The 17,785-nt window shown below is 45.1% G+C and overlaps 2 protein-coding genes across 2 annotated transcripts in view; one reads left to right on the top strand and one right to left on the bottom strand.

Moving 5' to 3' along the window:
• hoatz (HOATZ cilia and flagella associated protein) overlaps positions 1-8,329 on the bottom strand; it is a 33,259-nt gene extending 24,930 nt beyond the window's left edge. The window contains exons 1-3 of the mRNA XM_042311593.1: positions 7,862-8,329; positions 6,162-6,200; positions 2,257-2,366 (exon numbers count right to left, since the gene is read on the bottom strand). Of these exons, the coding sequence (XP_042167527.1) occupies positions 2,257-2,366; positions 6,162-6,200; positions 7,862-8,114 (402 nt within the window). The 5' untranslated portion in view covers positions 8,115-8,329. The remainder of the gene's footprint in view (positions 1-2,256; positions 2,367-6,161; positions 6,201-7,861) is intronic.
• A 2,408-nt stretch (positions 8,330-10,737) lies between these two features.
• On the top strand, positions 10,738-14,651 carry btg4 (B-cell translocation gene 4). The gene is made up of 5 exons (XM_042310968.1): positions 10,738-11,175; positions 11,921-12,058; positions 12,887-13,008; positions 13,645-13,787; positions 14,191-14,651. Exons 1-5 carry the CDS (start codon positions 11,003-11,005, stop codon positions 14,422-14,424), a joined length of 810 nt encoding a protein of 269 aa, XP_042166902.1. The 5' UTR covers positions 10,738-11,002; the 3' UTR covers positions 14,425-14,651.
• Positions 14,652-17,785: the final 3,134 nt, after the last annotated feature.

Raw genomic sequence — 17,785 nt, 5'->3', positions numbered from 1 at the left:
TGTATAATACCATCACCACTACTAGCTGTGTGTTAGTATTTTGAACATGCAGCTCAGTGCATTCAGCTTGTCAACACTTCATACAAAAACAAGTAGTGATGAAGTCAATCTCTCTTCCACTTTGAGCCAAGAGAGATTGACATGCATGTCATTAATGTTAGCTCTCTGTGTACATCCAAAGGCCAGTCATGTTGCCCTGTTCTGAGACAACTGCAATTTTACCAAGTCCCTCTTTGTGGCACATGACCACACGACTGAACAGTAGTCCAGGTGTGACAAAACTAGAGCCTGTAGGACCTGCCTTGTTGATAGTGTTGTTAAGAAGGTAGAAACTAGGGCCTGTAGGACCTGCCTTGTTGATAGTGCTGTTAAGAAGGCAGAAACTAGGGCCTGTAGGACCTGCCTTGTTGATAGTGTTGTTAAGAAGGTAGAAACTAGAGCCTGTAGGACCTGCCTTGTTGATAGTGCTGTTAAGAAGTTAGAAACTAGGGCCTGCCTTGTTGATAGTGTTGTTAAGAAGGTAGAAACTAGGGCCTGTAGGGCCTGCCTTGTTGATAGTGTTGTTAAGAAGGTAGAAACTAGAGCCTGTAGGACCTGCCTTGTTGATAGTGCTGTTAAGAAGGTAGAAACTAGGGCCTGTAGGGCCTGTCTTGTTGATAGTGCTGTTAAGAAGGCAGAGTAGCGCTTTATTATGGACAGACTTCTCCCCATCTTAGCTACTGTTGTATCAATATGTTTTGACCAAGACAGTTTCCAATCCAGGGATACTCCAAGCACTTTAGTCACCTCAATTTGCTCAATTTCCACATTATTCATTATGAGATGTAGTTGAAGTTTAGTGAATGATTTGTCCCAAATACAATGCTTTTAGTTTTAGAAATATTTAGGACTAACTTATTCCTTTTCACCCGTTCTGAAACTAACTGCAGCTCTTTGTTAAGTGTTGCAGTCATTTCAGTCGCTGCAGTAGCTGACGTGTATAGTGTTGAATCATTTGCATACATAGACCCTCTGGCTTTACTCAAAGCCAGTGGGATGTCATTAGTAAAGATTGAAAAAAGTAAGGGGCCTAGACAGCTGCCCTGGGGAATTCCTGATTCTACCTGGATTATGTTGGAGAGGCTCCCATTAAATAACAGGGGCTACAGTAGAGGGTCTACAGTAGACTATGCAACGGAGGGGGGAGGGACTACAGTAGACTATGCAATGGAGGGGGAGGGGCTACAGTAGACTATGCAACGGAGGGGGAGGGGCTACAGTAGACTATACTACGGAGGGGAGGGGCTACAGTAGACTATGCTACGGAGGGAGGAGGGGCAGATAGCCGACAATGAAAAAGATGTTCAGCTGGCTGGCAGACAGACAGACACTGGAAAAGATGTTCAACTGGCGGGCAGACAGACACTGGAAAAGATGTTCAACTGGCAGGCAGACAGACACTGGAAAAGATGTTCAACTGGCAGGCAGACAGACACTGGAAAAGATGTTCAACTGGCAGGCAGACAGACACTGGAAAAGATGTTCAACTGGCAGGCAGACAAGACACTGGAAAAGATGTTCAACTGGCAGGCAGACAAGACACTGGAAAAGATGTTCAACTGGCAGGCAGACAGACACTGGAAAAGATGTTCAACTGGCAGGCAGACAAGACACTGGAAAAGATGTTCAACTGGCAGGCAGACAAGACACTGGAAAAGATGTTCAACTGGCAGGCAGACAGACACTGGAATACGTTTCTGAGTGACAGTAAGAGCTTTGCATAGACGCTTTGTTGAGTTTCTTGTGGGACTGGGAAAAACTGCCTGGAACGTAAAATTATGTTATTAACCGGTTCCCAGCCCTGCCCCTCATTCACTCACACACACACACACACACACGCACACACACACACACGTACAGTCAGTAATGTTGAAGCCCAGTGTGTGCGGCAGTAGCAGTAATTAGTAAACAGGCTATAAGGTTGATTTACAGGAGGGAGACAGAGAGAGAGAGACAGTCTTTCACTGACTGATAGACCATTAGGAATATGCTGTGTGGGCACGTGTGTGTGTGTGTGTGTGTGTCTTGAGACAGTATGAGATACCCGAGTCAAGCTTTCAGTCAATTAATTCACCATCCCCCCTATAGCCCCTCTCTCTCTGTGTAATCAGTTAAAGGTCTACACATCAGATGGATGGACCATCAGGAGACCACTATATCACTGGTCACTACCACCTCTACTCTAACACACACACACCCCGGGTCGTTTCCTCTCACCATGTCCATGTATCTCTGTCTCTCTTCCTGTCTCTGCTTCTGATGGCGAACCTCCTGCAGCCTGTCCTCCTGTCTCTGCTTCTGATGGCGAACCTCCTGCAGCCTCTCTCCTGTTTCACACACACACAGGGTTGGGGAGTAACGGATAACATGTAAGGGATGACAAAAACCCAGTAACTGTAATCCGTTACGTTACCAGCAAATATATTATAATCAGATTACAGATGCTTTAGAAAAACTAGATTATTACTTGGAGGATAATGTTTAAATTGACACTACTCTGTTTTCTCAATGACATTCAAATCAGCATTGAAAGAAATGGCGCAAGTTTATGTTTGTTGCACCTGAGACCACTATGAGTCTGACCACCAATCAGAGACCACTATGATGTCAGAGACCACTATGATGTCAGAGACCACTATGATGACAGAGACCACTATGATGACACACCAAATGTGTTTGATGGATCGTGGGAAAAGAGCAGGAAAAGGCTTTTGTAGGTCACAGTCCAAGATACGTCTTCCAATGGTGCGACTGCTGTCGGCATCCAAAGATGATCCAACTTGACTAAACAAAGGGCAGCAGGGTAGCCTAGTGATTAGAGCTTTGGACTAGAAACCGCAAGGTTGCAAGTTCAAATCCCAGAGCTGACAAGATACAAATCTGTCGTTCTGCCCCTGAACAGGCAGTTAACTCACGGTTCCTAGGCTGTCATTGAAAATAAGAATTTGTTCTTAACTGACTTGCCTAGTTAAATAAAGGTAAAAAATAAAAATGCTTGGAGGTAATGATGACAGCAGTGGTGTAGTCTACGGTGATACGGATATCACTTACTATTGATATCTACATAGTGCATTGATGTGAATCACACTGCTGCTCTCTCATTTAGCTATTTGTGCCTTACGGATTGTGGTTGAATTCAAGAGGTTTAAGCTGTTTTTTAAACCAGTGGACAGCCAGTGAAAAATGTGCTCTTGCAACAGCTGCATAGTGTGGATCCCAGCCTATAGAATAACAGCTGCATAGTGTGGATCCCAGCCTATAGACTAACAGCTGCATAGTGTGGATCCCAGCCTATAGAATAACAGCTGCATAGTGCAGTTCCCAGCCTATGGAATAACAGCTGTATAGTGTGGATCCCAGCCTATAGAATAACAGCTGTATAGTGAGGATCCCAGCCTATGGAATAACAGCTGCATAGTGCAGATCCCAGCCTATGGGATAACAGCTGCATAGTGCAGATCCCAGCCTATGGGATAACAGCTGCATGGTGCAGATCCCAGCCTATGGAATAACAGCTGTATAGTGAGGATCCCAGCCTATAGAATAACAGCTGCATAGTGCGGGTCCCAGCCTATAGAATAACAGCTGCATAGTGTGGATCCCAGCCTATGGGATAACAGCTGCATAGTGCAGATCCCAGCCTATGGGATAACAGCTGCATAGTGCAGATCCCAGCCTATGGGATAACAGCTGCATAGTGCAGATCCCAGCCTATGGGATAACAGCTGCATGGTGCAGATCCCAGCCTATAGAATAACAGCTGTATAGTGAGGATCCCAGCCTATGGAATAAAAGCTGCATAGTGTGGATCCCAGCCTATAGAATAACAGCTGCATAGTGCAGATCCCAGCCTATGGAATAACAGTGGGGCTTTTATTGCTCAGTCTAATTAATGCTGATAAAATAAATAAATCCATTGGCCTGATGGACACAAGCTCAAACTCCCACACTTCTGATAGACTTAAAGGGACAACCTGTAGTTGCTACATTCATTTTTGGACTTATATAAATATATATAATTTATATCTCCATTGATTCTTGAAGAATATAACTTATAAATGCCTCATGAGCTTAGTTCAACTGTCACACTTCGTGATAAAACAAAATATAAGATTGTTTATATATAAATGTGTTTGTAAACATTGTAAATGTAAACTCATAACATGGCTAAAACAATAATTTTGGTATCATGGATGGTCAGTCCTTGCATCCACAGCTCTGTCTATTAATCTGAGAGTGGTTACATTTCTCCAGGCCCATCCCTCAGCTCTGTCTATTAGAGTGGTTACATTTCTCCAGGCCCATCCCTCAGCTCTGTCTATTAGAGTGGTTACATTTCTCCAGGCCCATCCCTCAGCTCTGTCTATTAGAGTGGTTACATTTCTCCAGGCCCTTCCCTCAGCTCTGTCTATTAGAGTGGTTACATTTCTCCAGGCCCGTCCTATTAGAGTGGTTACATTTCTCAGGCCCGTTTACTCAGCTCTGTCTATTAATCTGAGAGTGGTTACATTTCTCCAGGCCCGTCCCTCAGCTCTGTCTATTAGAGTGGTTACATTTCTCCAGGCCCATCCCTCAGCTCTGTCTATTAGAGTGGTTACATTTCTCCAGGCCCGTCCCTCAGCTCTGTCTATTAGAGTGGTTACATTTCTCCAGGCCCGTCCCTCAGCTCTGTCTATTAATCTGAGAGTGGTTACATTTCTCCAGGCCCTTCCCTCAGCGTTTTACCAAAACAGAGGCGGGGCAACCATTTTGTTATTATTTCATCTGTGGACTTGCCCTTTAAACAGCTGCATATTATCAAGATATCAAAGTGTCACCAACAAAAAGGTAAACAAGAGGCCTATAGCAAATCCAGCATATGACATTCATGCTTCACATGTAAATAGCCCTTTTCAGTAGTGCTGAAAGCATGCCATTCCATCAGCATTCATTTTCAACTCGAATCAATGAGCCCAATCAGTCCTCCATGACAACACAATCATAAACAACAGAGTAGGGCTGGCTAATAAGTCCTTAGTTTTGCGGTCATGCTCAGGTAGAACAATTTGGCTAATCTATACTTCCATATTTCCAAATCCTGTTCTTGAAGATCAAAGGGTATAACATTTATTGGAATGACTGGAATTCTGATAGACTTTGGTTTTTAATGTAAAGATATAATTGAATTGTATTATTATATGTAGTAGAAAGCGATGTGTTAGAAGAAGCCTACATAACCAACCCATAATGTAACATGTTACATCCATATATGACCAGCTACGTAAACCTTAACATTGATTTATCCTGCAATAGATGTTGTTCAATTGGTAACATACAGGTCTTCTTCTAACACCTCTTAAGGGGAAAGTAATCTAAAAGTAACTGAATGTAATCAGATTACGTTACTGAGTTTGGGTAATCTAAAAGTTACGTTACTGTCACGCCCTGACCGTAGATTGCTTTGTATGTTTCTATTTTTAGTTTGATCAGGGTGTGATGTGGGTGGGTATTCTATGTTGTAGGTCTAGGTTTTGTTCTTCTATGTGTCTGGCCTGGTATGGTTCTCAATCAGAGGCAGCTGTCTATCGTTGTCTCTGATTGAGAACCATACTTAGGTAGCCTGTTTTCCCATTTTGAGTTGTGGGTAGTTATTTTCTGGTTCGTGTTTGTTGCACCTGTCAGAACGTCGTTTACCATTTGTTGTTTTTGTTCGTATTCATTCTGGATTAACAGTGTTATGATACATACCACGCTGCACTTTGGTCCTCCTCTCCTTCCACCAACAAAAATCATTACAGTTACTGATTACAATTTTGGACAAATCAAAAATATTGGTCACATACACATGGTTAGCAGATGTTATTGCAAGTGTAACAAAATGCTTATGAAGAATAAATGCTGCGCTCATGGAATGGCATACTTTGAGCACTACTAAAAGTGATATTCACATGTAAAAAATGAATGCCATATGCTGCATTTGCTATAGACCTATTGTTTACCTTTTTGTTGGTGACAAGTAACTAATAACTGCAAAGAAAATAACCTACCCAACCCTACACACACACACACACACACACACATATATATATATATATATTGATGTCTTTATGACTGTGATATCTAAGGAATGGCTGTATACTTACTATGGTCAGAAGAAGATGGTTTGAGAGCAGCATTGGTGTCTAAAAAGGAAAAATAAAAGGTTATTTAATTGTTTCGGCACGTGACCTCAAATTGAGACTAGAAATGCAGGGGTATAAATGCAGGCACTGGTGTCTCGAAATGAAATGAAAAGGTTAATTCCCTAGTTAAAGCTGTGTGTTCATATCCACTCAATATTAGTTCACGCACTCCCAACACACAATAATGACATTAAAGTTCATAATCATGCAAAAGGTTCTTAGTTGACACTCAAATGTTTTATTCTATACCCATTTGAGGAAAGACATTTTCTTAATTTGATTGATGATAAGATTAAATATTTCCAGGGGACCTCATGGGGTCCCGACTCCATGTTTGGGAGCCACTGATCTAGCCTATCCAGGAGGTAGAACACAGGAGGCTGCATATGTTACACAATACACAGTCCTGTACTAGTATAACTAAATATCTCATAGGGGAAAAAATATTGCATCAGAAATAAGAGTGTGACAGCAGGTGAACCGAGCAGTGTGCCTCGCATGGTTTGTCCGGGCTAACGTTACCTTACCAACCACCAGAAGAGTCTCATCATGGATTGGCCGGGCTAACTTTACCTTACCGACGACCAGAAGAGTCTCATCATGGTTTGTCCGGGCTAACTTTACCTTACCGACTACCAGAAGAGTCTCATCATGGATTGGCCGGGCTAACTTTACCGACTACCAGAAGTGTCTCATCATGGTTTGTCCGGGCTACCTTACCGACTACCAGAAGTGTCTCATCATGGTTTGTCCAGGCTAACTTTACCTTACCGACTACCAGAAGTGTCTCATCATGGTTTGTCCGGGCTAACTTTACCTTACCGACTACCAGAAGTGTCTCATCATGGTTTGTCCGGGCTAACTTTACCTTACCGACTACCAGAAGTGTCTCTTGGTTTGTCCGGGCTACCTTACAGACTACCAGAAGTGTCTCATCATGGTTTGTCCGGGCTACCTTACCGACTACCAGAAGTGTCTCATCATGGTTTGTCCGGGCTACCTTACCGACTACCAGAAGTGTCTCATCATGGTTTGTCCGGGCTAACTTTACCTTACCGACTACCAGAAGTGTCTCTTGGTTTGTCCGGGCTACCTTACCGACTACCAGAAGTGTCTCATCATGGTTTGTCCGGGCTAACTTTACCTTACCGACTACCAGAAGTGTCTCTTGGTTTGTCCGGGCTACCTTACCGACTACCAGAAGTGTCTCATCATGGTTTGTCCGGGCTAACTTTACCTTACCGACCACCAAGAAGTGTCTCAACATGGTTTGTCCGGGCTAACTTTACCTTACTGACTACCAGAAGCGTCTCGACTACCAGAAGTGTATCTTGGTTTACCCGGCTAAGACTACCAGAAGTGTTCAACACCGACTACCAGAAGTGTATCTTGGTTTACCCGGGCTAACGTTACCTTACCGACTACCAGAAGTGTCTCAACATGGTTTGTCCGGGCTAACTTTACCTTACCGACTACCAGAAGTGTCCCGTGGTTTGTCCGGGCTAACTTTACCTTACCGACTACCAGAAGTGTCTCGTGGTTTGTCCGGGCTAACTTTACCTTACCGACTACCAGAAGTGTCCCGTGGTTTGTCCGGGCTAACTTTACCTTACCGACTACCAGAAGTGTCCCGTGGTTTGTCCGGGCTAACTTTACCTTACCGACTACCAGAAGTGTCTCGTGGTTTGTCCGGGCTATCGGCAGCCTCTGGCGGATGTCTGCGTTGACCAGGCGTGACTCTAGCGGAGGCAGCAGTGACAAAGAGGTCCACAGCTGCTTGGCGTGAGACACATCTTCAGGAGACGAGCCGTCAAACACCGTGAAGAAGTATTTATCCAACTCTGTCTCTAGCTGCTCTGCCTCTCTCCTCTCCTCCTCCTCCGTTATCCCAGCCCGGGGCTCTGACTCAAACATTACGATAGCCAGTGTGTTTTTACCAACCAACAACAGAGCGGATATCACCGAATCATCAATATTATAAAGTAACCGAGCCACAGACGAACATTGATATTGCTACCTAGCTAAATGAGGAGATGATACACTGTAAGAAATGTTACGTTTTTGGAAACCCGGAAGTGCGGAGAGCGCGTCTGTTACCAAGGCGACAGGACGCTCCAGGAGGACACCGGTTTTCTGCCAGGTGACTGTGAATACATGGGACACTATTATAGTGTGTGTTGCATAGGGAATGAGGGGGGAATTACATGGGACACTATTATTGTGTGTGCGTGTGTCTGAAACAGAATTACATATTAGAACGTGGTATAAAATATGTTATGTTGGCAGTATGGTTCGTAATTGCAGTGTGTTTAGACAATCAGCTAACAACACTGCCTACACACAAGCCCCAACATGCGCCAGAGCAGAGGAGACCACTGAAGACAAGCCAGTGAGTTACTAGGAGCTGCATTTTTGCCTGTATTCTCAACAACAGTGACTAGGTGTGAAGTCTATATTCTCAACAACAGTGACTAGGTGTTAAGTCTATATTCTCAACAACAGTGACTAGGTGTGAAGTCTATATTCTCAACAACAGTAATTAGAGTTAAGTCTATATTCTCAACAACAGTGACTAGGTGTGAAGTCTATATTCTCAACAATGGTAACTAGGTGTTAAGTCTATATTCTCAACAATGGTAACTAGGTGTTAAGTCTATATTCTCAACAACAGTGACTAGGTGTGAAGTCTATATTCTCAACAATGGTAACTAGGTGTTAAGTCTATATTCTCAACAATGGTAACTAGGTGTTAAGTTTATATTCTCAGCAACAGTAATTATGCGTTATTATTTCTTGCCTATTATTCTCATAAACAGTTGCTATGTGTTAACTCTCACTAGCCTTTTGACTAAACTCAGGGCTGGCACCAGACCAGGCAATTGATTTCCATGGGGGACACAGGCATTTGTTCAATGGGTTTCATAGTAACAACATAATTTAACAGCATCCGAACAGTCCACCGTGCATTGTCACATTTCCTTCCATTCCAGTGGTGTGGTGATGTTTTTAAGGTGAGGGAGCGCAAAATGTCGTTTTTAAACGATGTCATCATTTCTCAATCAAAGTTGGTAGCATATTGAATGTCATTGTAGAATAGGCCAATTGCAACGTCTGCCTATGCCCATACCAGTGGAGGCTGCTGAGGGGAGGACGGCTCATAATAATGTCTGGAACAGAGCAAATGGAATGGCATCAAAAACATGGAAATCATGGATTCAGCTTTATCTAACTTTACAAAACGAGCACCATTGTGAGAAGTGATAATCTTCTATTTGTAATAATAATGTTAACTATAAAATATATTTCCTGAAGAAATTGTGGTGTGCTTGCTAGCTTGTTTTGAAACGTTTAGAAAATCTTAATGTCGTTTTAATGTTTGTAGCTGAAATGGTTAAAGAGAGCTAGCATTAAAATGTCTACCACCGTGTTCTCATTTTTGGCATTGAATCCATGAAGTGTTATGCTAATTTAGGGCAAATTACCACTGCTTGTAGTTTATAAATGTTTTTAGGAATGTGAAGTCAGGATAGACTGAACATAAGAAAGTTGGTTTGGTGTCTCTAGCTTAAACATTTCAAGAGTTACTGTTGGTGAGTTATTTTATGCAAATGTATATAGTTATAGTTGATACAAAATGTAAAGAATTTGAAGTTAGGCTAGCTTGAACATGTGAAAGTTGGTTTGGTGTCTCTAGCTTGAACGGTTCAAGAGGCACTGTTGGTGAGCTGATTTATGCAAATATATGCACATTTGTCTAGTTATAGTTGATAAAAGTTTTAAAGAATTTTAAGTTAGGATAGCCTGAACTTTTGAAAGTTGGTTTGGTGTTCAAGAGGTCCATGTGTAGGTTCTGACAGACAGAGCGGTCTATGTGAAGGGTCTGACAGACAGAGCGGTCCATGTGTAGGTTCTGACAGACAGACTGGTACCTGTGAAGGTTCTGACAGACAGAGCGGTCTATGTGAAGGTTCTGACAGACACAGTGGTACCTGTGAAGGTTCTGACAGACACAGTGGTACCTGTGAAGGTTCTGACAAACAGAGCAGTCCATGTGAAGGTTCTGACAGACACAGTGGTACCTGTGAAGGTTATGACAGACAGAGTGGTACCTGTTCTGAAGGTTCTGACAAACAGAGTGGTACCTGTGAAGGTTCTGACAGACAGAGCGGTACCTGTGAAGGTTCTGACAGACAGAGTGGTACCTGTGAAGGTTCTGACAGACAGAGTGGTCCATGTGAAGGTTCTGACAGACAGAGCAGTCCATGTGAAGATTCTGACAGACACAGTGGTACCTGTGAAGGTTCTGACAGACCGAGCGGTCCATGGTACTGAGTCTGGTTACCATATGAATGAATGAGATGGTACTGAGTCTGGTTAACATATCAATGAATGAGATGGTACTGAGTCTGCTTATCTCCATGGTGCATTGTTTCTATCAGAGGTACTACCGCAGGCTGCTGTCAATCAATCAATCAATCAATCACATTGGAACTCGCATCACTTGTGCTCTTCCCTCATACACAGCTGATTTAAACGAGGTGTGTTTAGCAACAGGCTCTTCTATAGAATCTGTTTGTTCTGGTCTGAAGCTGCTGCTAACTGCGCTGAATGAACTGTCTGTCATCTAGAAGATTTCAGAGAGAAACGCTAACATTTAAAAGCAGATTTGTTTGCTAGGGATTGGGACATTTTGTCATTTGTTTTCTAAAGCTGCAGTTTAATTAAGCCTTTAAGTAGTGTCTGTGTTGCTAAGGTAGTTGGCTCAAGGTTGTGTTAAGGTTAGGGTGTTTGACGTTCTAACAATGAAGGAAGAGATTGCAGCAGCAGTGTTCTTCGTTGCTCGGCTGGCGAAGCGCCATGGTAGTTTAGATGCTGAAAGCAGAGAGGAGTTTGCTGCTGCCCTCACCTCAGCCCTGTTTGACACCTACAAGACCCACTGGTACCCTCACACACCTGTCAAGGGACAAGCCTACCGGTCAGTAACTACACACTACACACACCTGTCAAGGGACAAGACAGGCACTACACACACCTGTCAAGGGACAAGCCTACCGGTCAGTAACTACACACTACACACACCTGTCAAGGGACAGGCCTACCGGTCAGTAACTACACACTACACACACCTGTCAAGGGACAGGCCTACCGGTCAGTAACTACACACACCTGTCAAGGGACAGGCCTACCGGTCAGTAACTACACACACCTGTCAAGGGACAGGCCTACCGGTCAGTAACTACACACTACACACACCTGTCAAGGGACAGGCCTACCGGTCAGTAACTACACACTACACACACCTGTCAAGGGACAGGCCTACCGGTCAGTAACTACACACACACCTGTCAAGGGACAGGCCTACCGGTCAGTAACTACACACACACCTGTCAAGGGACAGGCCTACCGGTCAGTAACTACACACACCTGTCAAGGGACAGGCCTACCGGTCAGTAACTACACACACCTGTCAAGGGACAGGCCTACCGGTCAGTAACTACACACACCTGTCAAGGGACAGGCCTACCGGTCAGTAACTACACACACCTGTCAAGGGACAGGCCTACCGGTCAGTAACTACACACACCTGTCAAGGGACAGGCTTACCGGTCAGTAACTACACACACCTGTCAAGGGACAGGCCTACCGGTCAGTAACTACACATAGGCAAGATTGTCTCTGGCTTTGTGTTCCGGTGTGTATAACCATTGTGCATGTGTTAGGTGCCTGCGTATGAACCGAGCTCAGCTGAGGGACCCTGTGTTGGAGAGGGCGTGTTTACGTAGTGCTGTCTGTTACGAGGACCTGGGGTTGCCACGGGAGATGACAATCTGGGTCGACCCTGGAGAAGTGTCCTGCAGGTGAGTGCTATTGTACTGAGGCACTACTGTACTGGTATGTCTTACTGGAGCCTCTCGGGCAGACTGTCAACTGGTGTGCCAAATTCAGCCCCTTGGCATGTTAAATGTAGACATTAGACTAAAAACCCACTTGGAATTCACCTCAATGATCTATTTTAAGAAATCTATACCCAAGTATTAACACTCATAAATAGATGTATGGGAACATGTTCCCATACAAGGTTTGAAATTGTCAAATACAATGTCTGTTTGGGCTTCATGGCTCAATTTGTGGTGTACGTGTTCCGTCCCCGAACCTCAGCTCCAGAACAACTCAATCTAGTTGACACCTGTTCCAGAAGGTTCTACTCGACCCCGGCTTCTCAGTTATCCACAAACTGGTGCTGTGGAGACATGTTCATTAGGGTGGAGCCAGCCGGGGTCATGTTCATTGCAAAAGTTTTTTTACAGAATGAGCTAATGAATATGACCCAGGATTGTGTTGATTAGGCCAGTGGTTTTCAAACCTCTCCTTGGAGACCCCCAGCTGCTACTTGTGATTATTAGACCAGAACTTTTTTAAACTCTCCACAGGGACCCCCTGTATTTAATTCATTCCAGAGCTACCACACCTGATTCAAATAATATCACGCTTTTGACTACTTAAATCAGGTGAGCTAGTTCAGGGCTAGAATAAAACTGAGAAGTCTGGGGGGGGTGCACGAGGAGAGGTTTGAGAAATGTATTGGTCTGGCTCAGCTAGAACCTCCCTCTGCTTGTTAACCTGAGCCCAGGGAAAGGGGCTACTGTGTTGTGGCAGGAAGATGTTGTGATGCGTTTCCTGTGTAGGTACGGAGAGCGCAGCGTTCCCTTCTGTGTGATGCAGCTGCAGGGATGTCACCAGGGTGACAAGGAGTTTTCCCGACGTATACATAATGCAGTGGAGCGGGCCGCCTCCGACATCCAATCAGGTGCTCTGGTTTTCTGTCTTATGTTTTCTGTTTCTCAGACCAATATTTTGTATTTCTTACCCTGATTATCAAATGTGTTGCAACGTGTATGGGCGGATTGGATTATGCTGAGCTGCGGGAACCGGTCTATGGCACGTGGTGTAACTGGTCAAAGCGCTGATGGAGGCGCGTCCTTCTCAAATTAAACAGTAATCTGCGCAGCTTGGTCATGTTGTCGTCAAGGCAGCATGATGGTGCATTGTCCACAAACATGTATTTTATTGAAAATGTTCTAACTAGTTTTCACTGGAAGGCAGTTCCCAATTAACTGTTCTGGAAGGTTCCACAGTTATGTTTTACTGTAGCCAGTAGGGCAGGGATCGTCAACCGCTTTTGATAAAGACGCCAATCCCTTTTCCCTTTAACAGACTCCTACTCCTTATCCACATCATTTAGCCTAGTCTACGTCACTTGTTTTGAGCCGACTTCGCTGCAGGCTTTGAACGGGGCACCTGGCTCACGCCTTGGAGGCAGCCCCGTTCCAAAACTAATACAACCACTTTTCAACCGGTGAAACTCCTCTCACCGGGGTAACCCAGGCCAGATAATCGAATCCATTTACTGTGAAGTGTTAAAGCTTTGATTTGATCCAATCAGGCTGCTCCGACGAGGAGGACGGGGACACCAGCATGAATAGCAGCTGCAGCAGCCTATCTGCTCCCTGCCCTGCCCACAACCCGAAACCCAAAACCATCCCAACAGTCAGCAACCCCAACAGTGTCTACCAAGTAACTAACCAGGTAACTAGCGCTCTAGAGGTGTCTACCAGGTAACTAACAAACTAATGTAAAGAGCTCTGATGTAACAAACCAGGACTGGGCAGGGGTACTGAACTCTTACCATACCAGGTCCGGAGCCTCCTGGTTTTCTGTTCTACCTGATAATTGCACCCACCTTGTGTCCCAGGTCTAAACCAGTCCCTAATTTAGAGGGGGAACAATGAAGGGGGGAGAAAATGCAGTGAAACTGGCTTTAAAGTCCAGAGTTGAATTTGAGCGCTCTAGGGATGTTTGATGGGGTTTAGATTCTGGTTGTGTTCAGACATTGCACAGTCGATGATGCAGTAACAGATGTGGCCCAGGTGTTGTAAGAGCTGACGGGCATCAATGATGTGGTTGCGATGTGACTTTCTCTCTGTTCCAGTTCAGTGAGTTTGCTCCAGTGCCACCCCCTCCGGCCTGGGCAGCTTACTCCAACAGAAGGGCCTTCCCTGGGGATGGCTACCCCCCCCACGGCCCCCCCTCTGGAGGTCTGTTCACCCAGCAGCACAGCAGCCAGTTCCAGCCTCCTAAAGGAATCAAACCCTACAGAGCCACCTCCTCCTTCACTGGGCCCAGGCAGGACAAGTACCACTGGGTCAGCAAGAACCGCTCCTAGAATGTCAACCTAGAACCTACTGGAAACAAGACTCCACTGGCTGCTTGGAGCCCAGAACACTTAAAAATATTAAAAGGTCAAAGTGTGAATTATGAAAAGGTTAAAGCAATGCTGTTATAGCATTTTTAAAGTTGCAGTATTTTTATTTAAAAAATATTTTATGTCTTAACTATTGTGATTGTTAAACTGGAAAATATTCTGAATAAAATTTATTTGTTTTTAACAAACTGGTTGTCTGTTTGTAGTGGATTGACTAGGACCTCGTTTAGATGAGTGTTTTCAGAGGAACGCTGGGTGGGAGTGTCCAGATTTACATTGGTCCATATTATTCAGTGGGGTTCATTTGGTTAGTAACTGGGCTTCAATATTCATAAACCAACTAGGGTGGGGAGGGAAGCCAGGATATGGATTTGTGCCAAGACGAGGAGAATAACACTGAGTTGCGGTACAGAACAATTTGTTTGAAAAAAGGGGAACTCTTTTCGTTTGGAACTGGTTTGGCTTCAAGATATTTGACCTCGACCAACAGTAAGTTGACGCATTGTGCTAGCCAAAGGTGGAAAAGCCAGCGGTTTTTACCACCTGAACCCTGCATGTGCGCAAAGACGACTCTACCAGAATGCGTGCAGCAAGTTCCAAGACTTCAAGCCAGGCCTGCACTCCGCTGTCACTCAAGGTGTCATTCGTTAGTGGTACTCCCTATGGCAAGAAGTGGGAGTGAGAACGAGTGCAATTGCAAAAACATGGAACCAATAAAGTTTATTCAAAATCTAGGTAAGAGACCTAGCCGTGTCTGCCAGAACTCTACACAGTATCTCGGGTGATCGAGTTATCAACGAAATCCGTAAAGCTGCCTTCTCTACCACTGCAGACTTCCGGTCAAGCCGGACCACCGAGCCATACATTAGCCTCAGCATTCATTCCATTGACAACTGGAAGCTGCAAAGCAAATGCCTTCAGACCTTATTTCCCAGACGACCACACCGGAGAAATAATCGCAGCTGGGCTGAGGGAGGCACTTTCATCCGGGGGCTTGAAAGAGTCGCTTCAAGTATGTATGACTACCGACAGTGGCTCGAACATAGTCAAGACTAGGGTGTTTCCCGCCCCATACACCTTTTTGATATGCCACACTTGTCAGGTGGATGGATTAACTCGGAAAAGGAGAAATGCTCACTAACAAGGATGTAAACTAAGCTGTGTGCAAAATTTGAGTGAAATAAGCTTGTGGTGCCTATGGAAAATGTATGGGGTCTTTATTTCAGCTCATGAAACATGGGACCAACACTTTAAATATACTGAACAGAAACAACGATGTAAAGGTTATGTAGGCTGGTAGGCTGTACATGTTGGATCAGAACCCATGCTGACTCTGGTAGGCTGTACATGTTGGATCAGAAGCCATGCTGACTGGTTTCCTAGGCTGTACATGTTGGATCAGAAGCCATGCTGACTCTGGTTTTCTAGGCTGTACATGTTGGATCAGAACCCATGCTCACTCTGGTTTCCTAGGCTGTACATGTTGGATAAGAACCCATGCTTACTGGTTTCCTAGGCTGTACATGTTGGATCAGAAGCCATGCTGACTCTGGTTTCCTAGGCTGTACATGTTGGATCAGAACCCATGCTCACTCTGGTTTCCTAGGCTGTACATGTTGGATCAGAACCCATGTTGACTCTGGTAGGCTGTACATGTTGGATCAGAACCCATGCTGACTCTGGTAGGCTGTACATGTTGGATCAGAACCCATTCTGACTCTGGTAGGCTGTACATGTTGGATCAGAACCCATGCTGACTCTGGTAGGCTGTACATGTTGGATCAGAACCCATGCTGACTCTGGTAGGTTGTACATGTTGGATCAGAACCCATGCTGACTCTGGTAGGCTGTACATGTTGGATCAGAACCCATGCTGACTCTGGTAGGCTGTATATGTTGGATCAGAACCCATGCTTACTCTGGTAGGCTGTACATGTTGAATCAGAACCCATCCTGCCTCTAGCTTCCTAGGCTGTACATGTTGGATCAGAACCCATGCTGACTCCGATAGCCTAGGCTGTATATTTTGCAGAACCCATTCTGACTCTGGTAACCTTGGCTGTAAATGTTGGATCAGAACCCACACTGACTGGTATCCAAGGATGTAAATATTGGATCAGAACCCATGCTGACTCTGATAGCCTAGGCTGTATATTTTGCAGAACCCATTCTGACTCTGGTAACCTTGGCTGTAAATGTTGGATCAGAACCCACACTGACTGGTATCCAAGGATGTAAATATTGGATCAGAACCCATGCTGACTCTGGTAGACAGTACATGTTGGATCAGAACCCATGCTGTTGGATCAGAACCCATGCTGATCAGAACCCATGCCTGGTAGCCTAGGCTGTATATTTTACAAATAAGAATGTGCTCTTAAGTGACTTGCCTTGTTAAATAAATAAGTCTACTGTATAGGCACTGCAGACATACAGTACCAGTCAAAATGTTGGACACCCCCCCCCCCATTCCAATGAGTAAGTGTCCAACCTTTTGACTGGTACTATACATCTCTTCTAATCCGGAATACAGTTGATCAATGTGTTGTTATTACTTCTGTTTCAACCGGATCCATACACTGGTCACTCTTCATGGACAGACAGCTGGGTACAGGGGAGGCTGGTCTCCTTCATGGACAGACAGCTGGGTACATACTGTTAAACAGCCACCACTAACATTGAGTGGCTGCTGCCAACACACTGACTCAACTCCAGCCACTTTAATAATGGGAATTGATGTAAAATATATGGACAGACAGCTGGGTACAGGGGAGGCTGGTCTCCTTCATGGACAGACAGCTGGGTACAGGGGAGGCTGGTCTCCTTCATGGACAGACAGCTGGGTACAGGGGAGGCTGGTCTCTCCTTCATGGACGGACAGCTGGGTACAGGGGAGGCTGGTCTCTCCTTCATGGACAGACAGCTGGGTACAGGGAGGCTGGTCTCTCCTTCATGGACGGACAGCTGGGTACAGGGAGGCTGGTCTCTCCTTCATGGACAGACAGCTGGGTACAGGGAGGCTGGTCTCTCCTTCTTGGACAGACAGCTGGGTACAGGGAGGCTCGTCTCCTTCATGGACAGACAGCTGGGTACAGGGAGGCTGGTCTCTCCTTCATGGACAGACAGCTGGGTACAGGGAGGCTGGTCTCTCCTTCATGGACAGACAGCTGGGTACAGGGGAGGCTGGTGTCTCCTTCATGGACAGACAGCTGGGTACAGGGAGGCTGATCTCTCCTTCATGGACAGACAGCTGGGTACAGGGAGGCTGGTCTCTCCTTCATGGACGGACAGCTGGGACAGGGAGGCTGGTCTCTCCTTCATG

The sequence above is a fragment of the Oncorhynchus tshawytscha genome, linkage group LG33, assembly GCF_018296145.1.
Source record: "Oncorhynchus tshawytscha isolate Ot180627B linkage group LG33, Otsh_v2.0, whole genome shotgun sequence".
Classification (NCBI taxonomy): domain Eukaryota; kingdom Metazoa; phylum Chordata; class Actinopteri; order Salmoniformes; family Salmonidae; genus Oncorhynchus; species Oncorhynchus tshawytscha.
This window is presented reverse-complemented; position numbering and strand designations above follow the sequence as displayed.

Excerpts from the sequence above, each read along its gene's own strand:
- btg4 (XM_042310968.1), top strand. The coding sequence starts at position 11,003 with ATGAAGGAAGAGATTGCAGCAGCAGTGTTCTTCGTTGCTCGGCTGGCG. Across the intron at positions 11,176-11,920 it reads GTCAAGGGACAAGCCTACCG|GTGCCTGCGTATGAACCGAG; the intron begins GTCAGTAACTAC and ends TGCATGTGTTAG. Across the intron at positions 13,009-13,644 it reads CGCCTCCGACATCCAATCAG|GCTGCTCCGACGAGGAGGAC; the intron begins GTGCTCTGGTTT and ends TGATCCAATCAG.